Source organism: Pelophylax lessonae, assembly GCF_965119305.1.
Source record: "Pelophylax lessonae genome assembly, chromosome: 13".
Taxonomy (NCBI): domain Eukaryota; kingdom Metazoa; phylum Chordata; class Amphibia; order Anura; family Ranidae; genus Pelophylax; species Pelophylax lessonae.
Genome location: NC_138780.1, coordinates 92,932,082 through 92,949,402, shown reverse-complemented (window position 1 = coordinate 92,949,402; position 17,321 = coordinate 92,932,082). Strand labels below are relative to the sequence as shown.

Here is a 17,321-nt window from a genome sequence, read left to right as displayed (position 1 = left end):
AAGGAAAACATGGTGCGAGACATAGCTTCTATCTTGCGATCCACTGGATCTTTAAAAGACGGAGCGTCTTCTAGAGGAATAACCGTGGCCTTATTCAATCTAGCAATTGGTGAATCCACCACAGGTGGTTCTGTCCATTTCTTAATGAGGGTTTCCTCAAACGGATAACGCCTGTTAATGCATTTAGAAATAGCAGAAGTGCGTTTTGGCAGACGCCATTCTTCTTCGATTGGATTGCCAAAACATTTGGGCAATGGAAAAACCTTCGCCACTTTGATGCGTTTTTTAGTCCCAAAAGGGATTTCAGTTTCAGCTATTTCCGACGGAATACCCTGTAATCTTAAGGTTTCTTGAACAGATACAATGAGTGCGTTTACCAACGCTTCCTCTCTGGCTATGGCTGATGCCGAAACATCCTCCTCACTGTCTGAAGAGACAGTACACGAGACACCAATCCCAGATGAAGTACCTGCAACTGCAGAAATAGGCTCAGAGTCTGAATCCGAGGTTTCAGATAATAGGGGTTAGGCGGGGGTCGCTTTCTTGCTCCCTGTCAATGACAAGCCACTTCCACCCGGGACACAAAAGTTTCCATAATAGCTGACAATGATTCAACCATCAGTGGGGTGCTGGAGGATCCTGCAGACACCTCGAGGGGATCCGGTGGAGATACATGAGTGGCAGGGTCCATGTTAATTCAGGACACCTCTGCCAGAAAAAACAAAAAACTTTTTCTTTTTTGTGTCTCCCCCTAGCGCAATAGCGCCCCTCAGAGTACCTGCTTCTCGATCCCCACAGAGAGAGAGAGGGACCCCCAAGGCTCACCACCCGATGCAGAGAAGTTTTTAACCAACTGCAGTCAGCGTCTGTCTTCTACAGACTGGAAAGAGCTGTGTTCGTTTTCCCGGGTAGAAGGACGTGGCTCCGCCCCCTGTGTACGCCTTCCGGCGTTCCCAGCTCTCCACGAGGTAGCTGGGCTCATCAAACATGGCCGCCCCCATACAGGAGACAATAGACTCCAAAAACATGGCGGCCGGCGTGACCTGAGGACATACATGCACCTGGTCTACGGCAAAATGGCGGCGGACCGCCGAAATCGTTTTTCCCAGCAGATCCACCTGCATCTCTGCTAAGTGGCGGTTTATCGATCTGCAGGAGCTACACTACAATTAAGGTAGGATTATACCTCCTATGTCTGCTGTAATACTACAGTCTGCTGGGTAGAGTGTTAGCTCTCAAACCAAGTCCACTTCCCACCAAACACATACTGTATTTACAAGGGGGACTTTTAGTGTCAGATATATACTGACCATGTATGGAGGGGCCCATAATTCATACTGCCTCATAACGAGGAAAAAAGGGAACGTTTACTCACCATACCGAACCGACAGGCACCCTCTCTTCACAATACCCTCTCCACCGGGGTGGGGGGTTGTGGACCACTCCGGACGCCTCGACTCTGTGGTTCCTGGCGTCCAAGCGAGACTTTTAACTCACAAGGTCAGTCCCTCCAATGGGACTCCGTCGCGGCCGACCCAGCGCGGAGCTCTGGTCTGCACGCGCTCGTAGGCAGAAACCGGGGTGACCACTGGATCTCAACATCCAGCCCGTCGCCCGGCCCCACATACTTACTTGAATGTGTCGCAGCCGACCAAGCGCAATGCAATGGTCTGCGCGCGCTCGTAGGCCGGCTGGGGTGACCACTAGTGTCGCCCAGTCCGGCGTTTTTGCTTGAAGATCTCACAGGAAAAAAACACTGGAGAAAACTACCTAAAAAATATTTTTTCTAAAGAAAAAATCTTGCCAGGACCAAAAAGATCCCAGCAAGGAACTTAGGTCCTTACTCCTGACTAGACAGAAAAAAACTGATTCTCTGTAGCAGACAGGAAGAGGATATACCCTCTGGGACTGCCCCTAGGGTGGAGCCAGAACGTTTTTTCTTTCTGCCTAGTCCTACTCCTGTAGAGGGCAGCATAACCCAGTTCTTGTGAATCAAGAAGACTACGTCTGTCAATGAGCGACAGAGAAAAAAGGACGTCAATTTAATTTGGGTACAGCGTCGCACGACTGCGCAATTGTCCATTAAAGTCACGCAGTGCCGAATCGCAAAATAGGCCCTGGTCTTTGAGCAGCCAAATCCTCCGGGGCTTAAGTGGTTAAAGCAGGGTTAGATTGTAAAACTGTTTTCCAAACTTTGAACATCTCATGGATCACTGTTCAATCCATCTTTAGAAAATGGAGTATGGCTCGACTGCAAACCTACCAAGACTTGGCTGTCCACCTAAACTGACAAACCGGAGGAGCATTAATCAGAGAAGCAGCCAAAATCCCATGGTAACTCTGGAAAATCTGCAGAGATCCACAGCTCAGGTAGGAGAATCTGTCCACAGGAAAATTCTTACTCAGGCACTCCACAAATCTCGCCTTTATGGAAGAGTGGTAAGAAGAAAGCCACAAAAGTCCTGTTTGCGAGAAGCCAAGTGGGGGACACAGCAAACATGTGGAAGAAGGTGCTCTTGTCAGAAGAGACCAAAATTTAACTTTTTGGCCTAAAAGCAAAATGCTATGTGTGGCGAAAAAGTAACACTGCACATCACCTGAACACACCATCCCCACCGTGAAACATGGTGGTGGCAGCATTATGTTATGAGGATGCTTTTCTTCAGCAGGAACATGGAAGCTGGTCAGAGTTGATGGGAATATGGATAGAGGCAAATACAGGACAATCTTAGAAGAAAACCTGCTAGTCTGCATATAATTGTTATAATAGATCACAGGGATATATATGCACTTCATAAGTTTGAATTTACAGCTTTATAGATTATTAGTAAAACATTCAACCAATTTTTTTGCAAGCGCTATAGGTAATCATATATTTGATTACTTCACTTTTATTCTCATTTAGCGCTTGGGGTTGCTTGCTTGGGGTGTCGCGTTTTTTGTAAGCATCATTCTTTATCTCTTGTATCATGTCCGCAGTCTCTGACCATCTCGTGTATCATATCCAATGTATCTGACCATCTCTTGTATCATGTTTGCGGACTCTGACAATCTCCTGTATTATGTCTGTAGTCTCTGACCATCTCCTGTAGCATGTCTCCAGTCTCCTACTCAAACTTAAAACACATTGCTAATAGTATTATCTATCTGTTTATGCTGAAGGTAGGAATTTGCAGGGGAGACAGAGAGTGTAAAAGGGGGCACTGTGATTAGAGAGACCGGGGGGGGGGGGGCAGATAAAGCATCCGCCCCGGGTGCCAAATGCTCTAGGTACGCCACTGGTCCTGGGGTATTTCCTCCCAGATCTGGACCAGGGCATCACTGAGCTCCTGAACAGACTGAGGTGCAACCTGGTGGCGTCAGATGGACCAAAACATAATGTCTCAGAGGTGTTCTATTGGATTTAGGTCAGGCGAGCGTGGGGGTCATTTAATGGTATCAATTCCTTCATCCTCCAGGAACTGGCCATACTCTCGCCACATGAGGCCGGGTATTGTTGTGCACCAGGAGGAACCCAGGACCCATTGCACCAGCGTACGGTCTGACAATGGGTCCAAGGCTTTCATCCTGATACCTAATGGCAATCAGGGTGCCATTGCTTAGCCTATGAGTCCCCAAACCATCACTGACCCACCACATAACCGGTCATGCTGAACAATGTTACAGGCAGCATAACATTCTCCATGGCTTCTCCAGACCCTTTCACATCTGTCACATGTGCTCAGGGTGAATCTGCTCTAATCTGTGAAAAGTACAGTGTGCCAGTGGCTGACCTGCCAATTCTGGTCTTCAACAGCAAATTCCAATCGAGCTCCACAGTGTCGGGCAGTGGCCCACTAGAGGATGTCGGGTCCTCGGGCTACCTTGTGAAGTCCGTTTCTGATTGTTTGGTCAGAGACATTTACACCAGTGACCTGCTGGATGTCATTTTGTAGGGTTCTGGCAGTGCTCATCCTGTTCCTCCTTGCACAAAGGAGCAGACACCGGTCCTGCTGATGGGTTAAGAACCTTCTACCTGTCCAGCTCTCTTAGAGTAACCACCTGTCTCTTGGAATCTCCTCCATGTTCTTGAGACTGTGGTGGGAGAGACCGCAAACTTTCTGGCAATGGCACGAATTGATGTGCCATCATGGAGGAGTTGGACTGCCTGTGCAACCTTTATAGGGTTCAGGTATCGCCTCATGCTACCAGTAGTTACATTGACACTAGCCAAATGCAAAACTTAGATATATAAGAAAAGGCTTCATGCTTAGGATGTGGCTGCTTAGTTCAAACTTTCCCGCCCACACAATCCTCTTCACAGACAGAGACACGGACTTCCAGGAGTGCGGGCACATTGAGAGAGGGGCGGGAGGAGGCATAGCTTTTCCAGCCAGCCTCTCCCATTCATGTGGAGTGGGCTGTGCAGTGTATGGATCGCAGACACTCAGTCCTGTGACTGGTGCAGCCAACTCACAGCACAAGGGTTCCTGCGCCCCTCTGATACCACCCAAATAGTAGACTCGGCCAACTCCGGAACTGCACATGCGCAGTTCCAGCTAGCGGCACACCAGCCTTTTTACAGGATTTAGAGCAGCCTAGGGGGAAAATGCCTCCCTGCCCAGTCCGCCAGAGTAGTGAACACACCTTATCACAACCTCTTCTGTGATGCATCAAGGAAGTAAAGGCTTCTGGAAAATTACCTACAGGAAGTGAATCCTGAGAAAATCTGAAAATCATTTAAAAAATTTGAATAAACTGACAATATTTTAACCACTTGGGTCCCGCGCTATAGCCAAAAGATGGGCTACAGCGCGGGCGTAAATTGTCCCTTGTGGCGCGCTCTGTGATCGTCAATTCCTTGGGATCCTACCACGTGATCTGCTGTCGGCCAGCTGATCACATGATGTAAACAAAAGCCGGTAATCTGCTTTTTTTCCCCTGCACGCTCACAGCGTGAGGAGAAAAAAAGTTAGTCGATTACTGGCTTCTGTGTAAGGGACATCAGCCCCACACAGTGACCACCAGTGCTGCTAACCAGTGCCCATCAGTACTCCCAACCAGTGCCACCTATCAGTGCCGCCTTTCAGTGCCTCCTCTCATTGGCCTTCAGTGCCGCCCGATCAGTGTCCATCAGTGCCGCCTAATCAGTTCCACATCAGCGCACATCAATGAAGGAGAAAAAATTACCTGTTTGCACAATCTTATAACAAATTATGAAAACTTTTTATTTTTTTTAAAATTTTCGATCTTTTTTTGTTTAGCAAAAAATAAAAACTCCAGTAGTAATTAAATACCACCGTAAGAAAACTCTATTTGTGTGAAAAAAAAAAAAAAAATGTCATATGGGTACAGTGCAAGTGGTTATTTTTTTTTTTACTCAGCATTTTATTGTTTTCAAATACATTACATACTTATCTACAATATATCGATAACATTTACATCGCCACTTCACCCAGCCTCCCCCCATCCCGGCAAGAAATAATCAAAACACACGATAAAACACAAAAACACTTCTTTATACCTTCTTTAATATCCATTAGTGCACTTTGACCTTCGACCCGACAGGGAGAAGGAAGTTTGTACTCTCCCACCCGTGGATAGGAACATAATATAACACACAAACATAAACAACAAAAACATAAGAGGAGGGGAGGTGGAACCCTTCCCTACTCCCCCCCCCATGTCATATACCGTGAGCATTTCACTCAATTCGTGAGACCACACACCAAAACACGTTAATTAACCCCCCACTTCGCCAGCCCTCACAAATCCAAACTCATCCGTGAGAAAAAAAAAAAAAAAAACCCCACAAGCGCCGACACAGAAATCATTTCTCTTCGGCATAAGGAAGAAAGTCCTCCCCTTTCCTCTCCCCCTGTCCTTGACAGCGGGAGGGAAGAAGAAGAAAAAAAAAAAAAAAAAAAAAAGGGGGGGATGGGGGGAGAAAAATCCCCTTCTCAGACAAGACATACACAACATATATTCCGGATAACCCGCCTAATTTTCAAACCTCACCTATCTATCTCCTCCACTGTCACACCCGGTATAGAGAGAGCAAGACAGAAGATCGCAGAAGAAAGGAAAAAAAAAAAAAAAAAAAAGAAAAAAAAAAAAAAAAAGAATTTAAAAGCAGTAAAATTAAAAAAAAAAAAAATGAATAAAAATAGCCTCTCTCCCGCCCTCTCCAACCCACCTCCCCCCCTCCCCCCCGCGCCCGCCCCCCTATCCTACTGTCTGTAAGTATTCCTCTGAGCATGTGAACAACGTCCAGGGTTGCCATCGTACCCTATGCCGCTCTTCCATACTTAACCGTGCTGCAGTTAATGATTCCATCCTCTGAATCTCCCTTATTTTGGAGAGCCACAAACGTACTGTTGGGCTCTGAGTCTGTCCCCACATAGCTGGTATACAGGCCTTCGCTGCGTTCAATAAATGTATCAAAATAGAATTTCTATATCTTTTAATAGAATTACTCGTACAATGTAGTAGGCACAATGCCGGATCTTCTCTTACCTTAATTGTTGTTAATTCCTCAATTATTCGGGCCACCTCGTTCCAAAACTCCCCAATTGCTGGGCATGACCAAAATATATGTATCATAGTCCCCCCCTCTTCTCCGCATCGCCAACATTTGTCCGAGTGTTTTCGATCCATTTTGTGCAGGATCCTCGGCACCCTATACCATCTGGTTAATACTTTATAACTAATCTCCTGATATCTGCTGGCAATTGATGCTTTATGAGCGAGTCTCAGGATTTTATTTACTTGTTGTTGATTGAAAGAGACAGCAAGATCTTTCTCCCATTTCTGCACAAACCTCGGACGGTGTAGGTCCTGTATACCCCCTAGGAGCGAGTACATGTAAGATAGTACATGCGGAATTCGCTCCCCACCCTCACATAAAGACTCAAATGGTGTTAATGACCTTGGGATATACCCACTATTTTGTAGCTGTTTACAATAGTGTCTGATTTGGAATGCACTAAAAATGTCCAACTTCCCTTCGGGCCATGTCATTATCTCTTCAGTAGTTGGTGGATCACCTTGAGTCCATACGTCCCTCAGACGTGCTCTACCCGCCTTGGCTAGCTCTATAATTTTCCCATTGGTATTCCCAGGAATAAAAGAGGCATCTCCTACCAACGGCGTCAAGGGTGAGACCGAGGGTGCTACTGCTTGATGGTTTTGTAGTTTTGTTGCTATATGTAGCGTTGCCCCTATTGTCGGATGGGAGAGTATTTTGTCTGTTTTCAGAATGGGAGTCCATGGGGCAACTGGTGTGGGAGAATTCATAATCTCTCTTTCCATATGTGCCCACTGTTTGTGTGATTGGTTGCAGTGCCAGTCATACACCCTCATAAGGTGGGCCGCCCTATAGTACCGTAACAGGTCAGGCAATCCCACCCCTCCCTTTGCCTTCGGGAGGGTTAAGATCTGCATCCCTATACGGGGAGATTTTTTCGCCCAGATAAAATTTCGAAATAAACTTTTAACCTGAACAAAGAAAGCCATTGGTATTGTAATTGGCACAGCTTGTATAACGTACAGAAGTCGGAGCAGCACATTCATTTTTAAAGCACTACATCGGCCAAACCATGACAATACCAATGTCTGCCATTTCTGTACATCAGTCCTCAATATCTTCAGAAGTGGGGAGAAATTTACCTCAAACAAATCCGAAGGTTTTGAAGTGATATGTATTCCTAGGTATTCTATTGATTGATTGTTCCACTGAAAAGGAAAACATTGCCGCAAGTTCTTATATTTTCCTGCAGGCATAGAGACGTTTAATGCCGATGATTTAGATATGTTTATTTTGAAAAAGGATACCTCTCCATATTTACTAATAGTGTCTAGTATTTGTGGGAGTGTTTTTTCGGGCTCTGTCACAAAAAATAGTAGATCATCTGCATACGCTGCCACCTTGTGTTGTCCCTTTGCCACATTAAGTCCCGCTATTTCCGCATTTTGACGTATATTCCACAAAAGGGGCTCTAGCGCAAGAATAAAAATCAGTGGGGACAGAGGACATCCCTGGCGAGTGCCGTTTTTAATCTGAAAGAAGTCAGAATTCCACCCATTTACCCTGACCGCCGCCGAGGGCCTAGAATACAATGCCATAATGTAAGTCAACATTCTTTCTCCTAGGCCAATGTGCGTCAGGGTGGCCCTGATAAAGTTCCAGGCCACCCTGTCAAAAGCCTTCTCGGCGTCTACGGCCAACAGCATCATTGGCACTTTCCGTCGTTGCGCATTGTACACTAGGTCCACTGCTCGGGTGGTGTTGTCCCTCGCCTCTCTTGTAGGGACAAACCCCACCTGATCATAATGGATTAGGCTCGGTATGTATGGCAGAATCCGGTTCGCAATCATCCTTGCGAATAACTTGGTATCCAAATTCAGCAAGGAGATTGGACGGTAACTTCCACATATCGTTGCATCCTTCCCATCTTTGTGGATAAGGGTGATGTACGCCCGTAGAGAATCTATTGGCATACTTCCTCCCTCCCCAATATAATTCAAATGCGCTAGTAGAGGAGCTTTCAGGATCTCAAAAAATTGCTTATAATATACAAAGGAGAAACCGTCTGGACCGGGGGCTTTGTGTGGTTTTGTCTGCGCCAAGGCCAACTTAAGCTCTTCCTCTGAAATCCTCTCCTCCATCACGCTCGCCTGGTCCGGTTCCAATGTCCGCATGTCCGAATTTTTGATATATTTGATCGCCTCGTCGAAGCCAGCCCCCCCCACTCTGGCTGGCTCCGAGGAGGCGATGTCATATAATCCTTGATAAAATCTACTAAATTCCTCTGCAATTTCTTCTATTCCAGATATTTTTTGTCCCCCTTTTGCACGTATATGGTTTATTACCGTTCGTTTCTGCGGTCCCCTTAAGGCTCGGGCCAGCATCGCCCCCGGTTTGTCTGAGTATTCATAGAAATGTCTTTTTTGTGCCACTAAGGATCTCATAACTCTCTCATATAGCAATTCATTGAGTTTTTCCCTGGCCTTCGTTAAGGGCGACAGTTGTATCTTCGCTACTGTTTTTTTATGCACTAAACTCAAAGTCTCTATCTGAGCCAACAACTCAGCAATCTCTCTCTCTTTTTCACGTTTGCGTTTGGCACCCAACCGTATCATCACTCCTCTGATGACACACTTGTGTGCCTCCCAAATGCTCGATGGCGTCGCTTGCTCGCTCGTGTTTTCCTGGAAATACCTTTCTAATTCTGTCTGAATCTCTGTTTTTGTTTCTATTGATTGTACTAAGATTTCGTTCAATCTCCATGTCGGTGGCCTTTTTGGGCCTGCTTCAAAATTTATTGTGATATGGATAGGTGAGTGATCCGACATGGAAAAAGATCCAATCTGGGACGACAATCCAATCTGGGACGACACTACTCTGGATAGCTCTGTCTGTGAAATCAGAATCCGATCAATCCTGGAATATCTATTATGTATTGGGGAGAAATACGTATAGTCTTTCTCCTCTGGATGCATAATTCTCCAGGGGTCAATTAAACTAAGCAGGGACAACTCCCTGCTGAGTTTTTTCAACCGAGCGTATGGTAAATGTGACGTTCCCACTGACGTATCCAACATAGGCTCGGCCGCGTAATTGAAATCCCCACCCATAATTAGTGAACCCTCTTGGAATTCAAGGATTATTGGTGTCAAAAGTAATAGAAAAGCCAGCTGGCTACTGTTGGGGAAGTATGTATTTACCAGAGTGATCATTTTATTCCCAATCTTGCCTTTTAACATTAAATATCTTCCCTGTGGATCTGAGCGCGTGTCGATATGGGTCCAAGCAACCTCTTTTGCTATAATAATGCTAACTCCCTTTGACTTTGATATTGGAGATGGGGCATGGTATGCCCACGGGAATTTCTTATTATGTAGCCTCGGAATTTTTTCATGTTTAAAGTATGTTTCTTGAATAAATGCAATCTGTGTTCGGCTGCGTCTCATGTCCAGCAGCAAACGTGATCTTTTTTCGGGGGTTGAAAGCCCCCTGACATTTAAGGACGTAATTTTAGTACCTTGCATTCTACCACCTTCTTACCTGATCCTTCCCTGTCTTATTTTTATTCCTATCTTACTTAAACCGACAGGAATCTCACAACTCCCTTCCCACTAAAACTTCACTTATATAGTACAGCGGGGACTAGGGCGGGAGAGGGGGGAAGGAGAGAGAGAGGGAAGGGACAGGAGAAGAAAAAATCAGGAGAAAGCAAAAGGAAGAGAAAGAAAAAGAAGAAAAAAAAAAAAAATAGGGGGGAGTGACCCCCCCCCCTAACCTCTTCTCCGTTCCCCTCCGCCTTCCGCTCCCCCCACTACCGGTGTGTCAGTGTGTTTGACTAACTTTGGTCTACTCTTGACCTTGCGTACCACAACGCGTCCTATTTGGGCGGGCAATCAAGATGCGCGCCGTGAGGAGGACTTCTTACTACCTTTACGAATAACACGACATCCACACAAAAAAAAAAAAAAAAAACAAAAAAAAAAAAACAAAAAAAAAAACAAGGGACAAAAATCAAGACAACAGACCTTCGAGGGTCCGTGCGTCCCCGGGCGTCCGCCCTTCTCACACAACTGTATCGGGTGGGTTTGGATTTGGGGGGTTCTAAATGGGTATCATGCAACGCATTAATAGTACATTATATCACAACTCACCACATTATCATATATCACAACACCCCTTGATTTATCAATTCCAGACCCGTCTTATGGCAACCCCCCTCCACCCCTTAACCCCAACCCCTTGTATGTATGGTCCAGCAAGCCCCCCTCCCCGTAATTACGGCCATTACCTTTAACAAATAGCTGATGCCTGTCTACCCATCTACTTAAATTAACTTGGCCCGCTAATTATTCAACACATCCCGACTTCGGCCCATCTGTCTATCCACCCTCTCCCTCCTGCTACTTAATTCCTCGAGAGCTAGTTCTACGGTATTAATACATCTAACCAGTCTGCTACCTCAATTGGCTGTATTTTTAAGAAAGAAAAAAGTCCTTGCAACTGGTCAGGCCATCTCAAAATAAACATAGAGTCCTCCTTCTTTATCCTTATGTGGAATGGGTGTCCCCAATGGTACGTTGCCCCTGCTTTCCGAATTTCTTCAAGCAAAGGCTTGACCACTGCACGCATTCTTAATGTCTTTTTAGAAAGGTCTGGCAGGATCCTGATCTTTGACCCTTCGTAATCAAAGGGGCCCCTATCCCAGGCTTTCAACATAATTTGTTCTTTTTGAGCAAAAAAATGAATCCTTGCTAATACGTCCCGGGGGAAATCCGCCCCCACACTACGGGGAGCTCTCACTCTATGGACTCTGTCTATTTCAATGGCCTCTGTAAGGGGTCGTTCCAGTAGGCCATTGAATATTTCACCGAGCTTACCCCTTAATTCCGTACTTGAGATATCTTCAGAGAGACCCCTGAGACGTATATTGTTCCGACGTTGTCTGTTCTCCCCGTCATCCTGTTGTAATTGTAGCGTGATAAATTTATTAGCCATTGATTTCTGCACAGCCTCAATATGTTCCACTCTCTGCATTAACTGACTTTGACCATTCTCTACCACCACAATCCTGCCATCCAAATTATTAATCTGTCCCTTTAAGGAGGTTATTTCAGTAGTTAAAGAACTTACTATGTTTGCAGCTATTTCCATCAAGTCCTTCTTAGTAGGCATCATGGCTAGGATCTCCTTCCAGCTCTCTGGCTGCGTTTGCAGGGCTTGAGGTGATGGAGACTGTGCTGTTGGCCATTCATCACGAACTGTGGATATCTCATCCCTTTTTCCGCCTATAAGTTGTTCTTGGATTTCCTTACTGTTACCTGAGCATTTAGTGTCTTTTTTTGCCGCCATCTCGGTGTTTGCAGCCGGCCGCTTTGGCGCCATACTAGCGCGTTCTTCCACCCCTCCACTCCGAGACCCCCGGAGAAAATATGTGGAAATATCCACGCTCCGGACCGACAGGCCTTGGCTCCTCACACCGGGCACTTCTCCAGCTTGCATGAGCTGATCACGAGCACTATTCAATTGTCCTCCTCTGCTTGCGCCTCTGAGGGAAATCCACCACCATTCACTCCTCCACAGCTATATACTCCTTCGGCATGCTGGAGGTTAAGCGACTCTCAATCCTCTGTAAGGCCCCCACCGCCTCCGCTCGCCACTCCAGACACAGAGTCAGGATCCGAACTAGCGCGGGGTTGCCCTCGTGACTTCAATATCGTACCTCCGCCGCCACTCGTACCCCTGCTTGCGGAGCTGCACGCCGTCCGGCTTCGGCTGTCCCCACGCTCAGAGGCGGTGTGTGAGCTCCGAGGTGAGCCGCAAGTCTCGCGAGGTTTCCGGGGAGGGATATGCCGGGCTACCGCTGATTACGGGCGGACGCCATTGCGGAGAGCACGGAGCTCCTCAGCGAGCCTCCTCACGGCACCATCTTCCTGCCACGCCCCAGCTTACACTGGGAATAATTAGTGTGCAAGTGGTTATACCCCCTGTGGATAAGGTAAGTGAGTGAAAAGCACATTGGGATGGCTGGGCTAGAAATGGCATTGGAAATTGCTTTTGTTATGAAAAGTGAAATTATTCCTTAAAATGTGGACTTATCCTTTAAACCAGGGCCTTTTAGTGCAGGGACAACATAGTGAAACAACAATTCAAAAAAGGGAAAAGAAAAAAAATTAATAACTTACGGGATAAACAATGCCCATTTATAGCTCAAAGTCCACCTGATAATCCCATTATTCCACAAGAAAAAAAACAGATGAATCTGTGCATCAGTGCAACAGGCCTGGGGTAGATATATAGAGGCTTACCAGAGTCCTATGATCTCCTAAACTAACAGAAAGTTCATGAATCACATGGGTGAAAATCCCTGGCTCTCTACAGGTGCATAACTTGATAGTAGATCTGGTTCAAGAACACCCAAAGATGTTTAATTACTTTCACACAAAGTACAAAGTGAACTCAGCCACCACTATTTTATTAAAAGTAAAAAATTACACTCGCATAGAAAAAGGTCAAATACAGCACTGTATAAACACATCAAATTTACCATAGGGGACACATCCAATATGCGGTCATGTGCATGGCTCCGCTCTGATGCATTTCGTCAAATGAGACAATTTTCAAAGGATCATTTCTCATCTCAATTTTCATCTCAAAGTATAGAGTCTTGTACATTTTACATCTCCCTTTTGTATTACTCTAATGAACGGAAAAGGCACTTTTTAAAAAGGAAGTGATTCCTCTCCCTGGTGGGAAGGTAGCTTGAAAAAGGCACTTCACGAAGCAGCAGCATTCAAATGGCACCTTCCCCAGTTTCCAAGCTCCATATTAACTGCTTAAACAGCTATTCCAAAGCAGAGGTGCATGGATGTTTCATTAGTAGTAATAATCTAGTGGCTACATTACCCCATGAACTAGAAAATTCATACATAACCTGTGCTACCCTTGATATCCATTATGTACTTGCTGTACAATTCTTCAATCTTTGCTTACCAATGATATAACACAATGATATAACACACAGTTACAGTACAGTGCATACAGTTAGACAGCATGGCACTTGCATTCTTTGAAAAAATACTAAAATATAAATTCACTGTTCTGGATGAAAATAATTATTTTTCAGATAATTTTTAAAATTAGACAGACAGAGGACACCATACAAATGTAAAGGAGGTACTCTGAATATACCAGTTTATTCAAATGGTTTGAAATACAGAAATGAAAGGTATAAAGATATAAGTTCTTATAACTATAACATACTTACATAAATGAAAATAGCAGAGCTATTAAATTATCTTCTGTAAAAAAAAAAAAAAGTGTCTGAAATAAGACTTTTCAGCATTGCCTATGGCAAATGATCAGCTCTCTTCAAAATGCAGGCGTTGCATTAGAAGTAGTCAGATGACTGTGAGAAGATGTCAGACACTCCTGTACTTGACACTCCTTATCGCTACACACCAACCATAGTATATGATAGAAAGCTGCAGAGAATCACACTTGTGAAACAAAGACTCTGTGTGACAATGAACGTACCAAAAAAAAACTATACTGAAAATGCATGTTTTATTATAGGCAGCAAAATTTAGTCATCATGATGTAAACATATAAACAGAACTGACATCATATGAAAGATAAACTAAGAACAGACACATCTTTACTGGGGCAGTAAACACCTCCAAATTGTAATTTGAAAAGGATGAGGCGGATTTATAAAAAAAAAAAAATGAAAAAGGAACCAACAGGCCCATAGGAACCAATCAGATGTTTTCAATCTGCACCGCAGATGTAAAATCTGTCATCAGATGGGTTGTTATGGGCAACACAAGCACCTCCCTTTCCTCTAGTTTTCTTATAAAGGGCTTAGTGTGATAGAATTAAAAGATTTTAAGCAGAGCTTGGAACCTGCTTACTGGTGAAAGATGGCATCTGAGATGCCATCGACAGAGAAAGATATCAATGTAAAACATAAAATAACACAGAAAATACATGCAAGAATGAAAACAATGAAATGGCCAAGTGCAACATAATCATAAATACTGACTTGTGTTTACATAAAGTGTGCGTGGAAGAAGCTGCAATTTTCTGCACAGGGCAGAGATGAAAGTTATTATTTTAAATATAAAGCTGGCCCTTTGCATTCCAGCAAGTCAGCAAACCAATGTCATTTTCTTTGGGTGTGCGGCTGTCAAACTGGGAGCAGTGGCTGTGTCTGTACAGCCGCTGCATCTCAACTGACAATAATGGGACTGCCTGCAAGTGGATGCACAGAACACCTGTATATTCCTGTGCGGGCAAACACAGTCCTCACAAGGGTGTACACTTAAGTAAACCTGCGTGAATGAGGCCTTGAAGTATAGTAGAAAGATGGGAGCCCTATAATACAATTTTAAATCCTGGAAAAGGTGTAAAATCGTATTATATATGAATTTTATAATATTTACAGTGATTAAGAAAACCCTACTTGAATTTAAACATTTTTGTCATGCTTTCATCCTTCTACTATACCTACTGCTCATATTCTTTTTACGTCTCTAAAAAGCTTACTGTGTCTCAAAAAGATTCAGGTCCAGCACTCCACCAATGCCATCGTACCTTTATATTCCTGTTTGAAACAATACTTGTAAAAGAATTCACCATATATATCCCAAATGTAAACATGTTAAATTTGGGATATAAGGATGTGTAGTGTTTAATAGTCAGAAACAATGTCTGTGTGGTTAAAAATAGCCTGGTTTTGTTCCTTTTGCTCATGAAAGATTTGTTCAGTCTAAACTAAAGTTATAGTAATAAAACAAGTACAAAGAGCTAACAAACTCTAGCCAGGAGAGATTAGGTGGTATGTGCATACATAATAATAAATACAGGAGGGGTGAGCAGTTGGCGTTCCAGCATCTTGTGCCATGTGCAATGTCAGGATGCAGGCTAGTGGGGGAAGAAGAAAACCTACAAGCCAAACGCTTTCCGGAGCATTGTGTCCATTCAGGAAGGTTCTGTATTATGCAGCACTGGAAACAGCTAGTTTCTTCAGATGATCCATGAAAACTTGCAGACTGACATCATCTGTGAGAATAGGGGCTCCAGACTCCTGTGAAAAGAACATTGTATATTGATGAAAATGTAAAAAAATGAAATTCTCCATAAAACATGAAGGCCTTGAGCCCACCTACAGAGATCATCAATCCAGGGCTCGACAAACCCCTGGGCGCCAGATCGCATTTGCGACTAGAATTAGTGACCTGGCGCCTGGGGTGCCCTGCAGGAGGTGTCCTGTCCCTTATGCGCCCCCACCTCCTCCCCGAGTGCACGGACTTCCGCGCCCTCCAAAAATTGAGGCCCCGGCTTTTCGGCCTTCTTCTGTGAGATGAGAGAGGCTTCCAATGGGGTAGTGGCACCCTCTTGTGGTGGCCGGGAGTAATGACTGTTGTAATTACTGTTTCCACTGCCTGTTCTCAATGCATTCCCATCTCCTTCCCAAGAGGAGATCAGAGGGAAGTTTTTGCAGGCTTCATCTCCCTGTCCACTTACCTTTGCTTAAAGGTAAGTGGACAGGGAGTGTGGTTATTATTATTAATTTATTTTTTAAATTAAAAAAAAAAAAAATAATAAAAAAAAAATTTTTTTTTTAAATTATTAAAAAATAAATAAAAAATAATTTATTATTTTTGTTTTCCAATTATTAAAAAAAATTATATATATATATATATATACATATACACACACACACACATATATATATACATACATACATATACACACACACACACACACACGGATTTTTGTAAAATCTTACCGTAAAATCCTTTTCTCTTAGGTCATTGACAGACGTAGTCCTCGGTGATTCAACACCCTCGGGTTATGCTGCCCTCTACAGGAGTAGAACTAGACAGGAAAGAAAACGTTCTGGCCACACCCTAGGGGCAGTCCCAGAGGGTATATCCTCTCACTTCCTGCTCTAGCAAATCAGTTATGTCACAAAGCAGTGTTTAGAGAATTTAACCCAACCCAACTCAAAAACAGAGGGGCGGGTACTACGTCTGTCAATGAGCTAAGAGAAAAGGATTTTACGGTAAGATTTTACAAAAATCCATTTTTCTCTATCGCTCATTGACAGACGTAGTCCTCGGTGATTCAACACCCTCGGGACGTCCCAAAGCAGTACCACAAATGAGGGGTGGGAAATTGGAAATCAAATCCAATCTAGAAGGCCCAACCGGTGCCAACTAGAAGTTTACAATGCTCATCCTCAATGATGAGACTCAACAGAAATTTTTCAACAGAAAAAACCCCCGAGGTAGACCACCGGTCTCCTCAAATTGCGGCCTGCAAAACCTTGCGGCCAAATGAGGCATCCGCCGATGCCATCACATCAATCTTATAAAATTTTGTAAAGGTATGTACCGACGACCAGGTGGCCGCCTTACATACCTGGACCACTGACGCCTGATGGCGATAGGCCCAGGAAGTACTGAGCGCTCGAGTGAAGTGCGCCCTAACAGGGAACGGAGGATTCCGACCCTTAATAGAATAAGCCTGTACCACCGTCTGACTGATCCATCTAGATATGGTCGCGGCAGACACAGGCAATCCCCTTCAAGGGCTATCCGTGATCACAAAAAGTGACTTACGAAAACCACTTTAGGAAGGAAGGATGGATTCGGAAGAAGAACCACCTTATCCCTATGAACCACCAGATCTGGGGAACGACAGGATAATGCAGCCAGTTCTGACACCCTGCGTACAGAAGTAATGGCCACCACCTGGAATAATGTAAGCAAGGGAATCTCCCTAATATCTTCAAAGAGAAGTTTCTGAAGAA

At 44.5% G+C, this 17,321-nt stretch overlaps 1 protein-coding gene across 1 annotated transcript in view; it reads right to left on the bottom strand.

Moving 5' to 3' along the window:
- Positions 1-15,190: 15,190 nt before the first annotated feature.
- Positions 15,191-17,321, bottom strand: part of SEC23A (SEC23 homolog A, COPII coat complex component) — a 342,836-nt gene continuing 340,705 nt past the window's right edge. Inside the window, exon 20 of the mRNA XM_082242896.1 lies at positions 15,191-15,590. Within this exon, the coding sequence (XP_082099022.1) occupies positions 15,501-15,590 (90 nt within the window). The 3' untranslated portion in view covers positions 15,191-15,500. The remainder of the gene's footprint in view (positions 15,591-17,321) is intronic.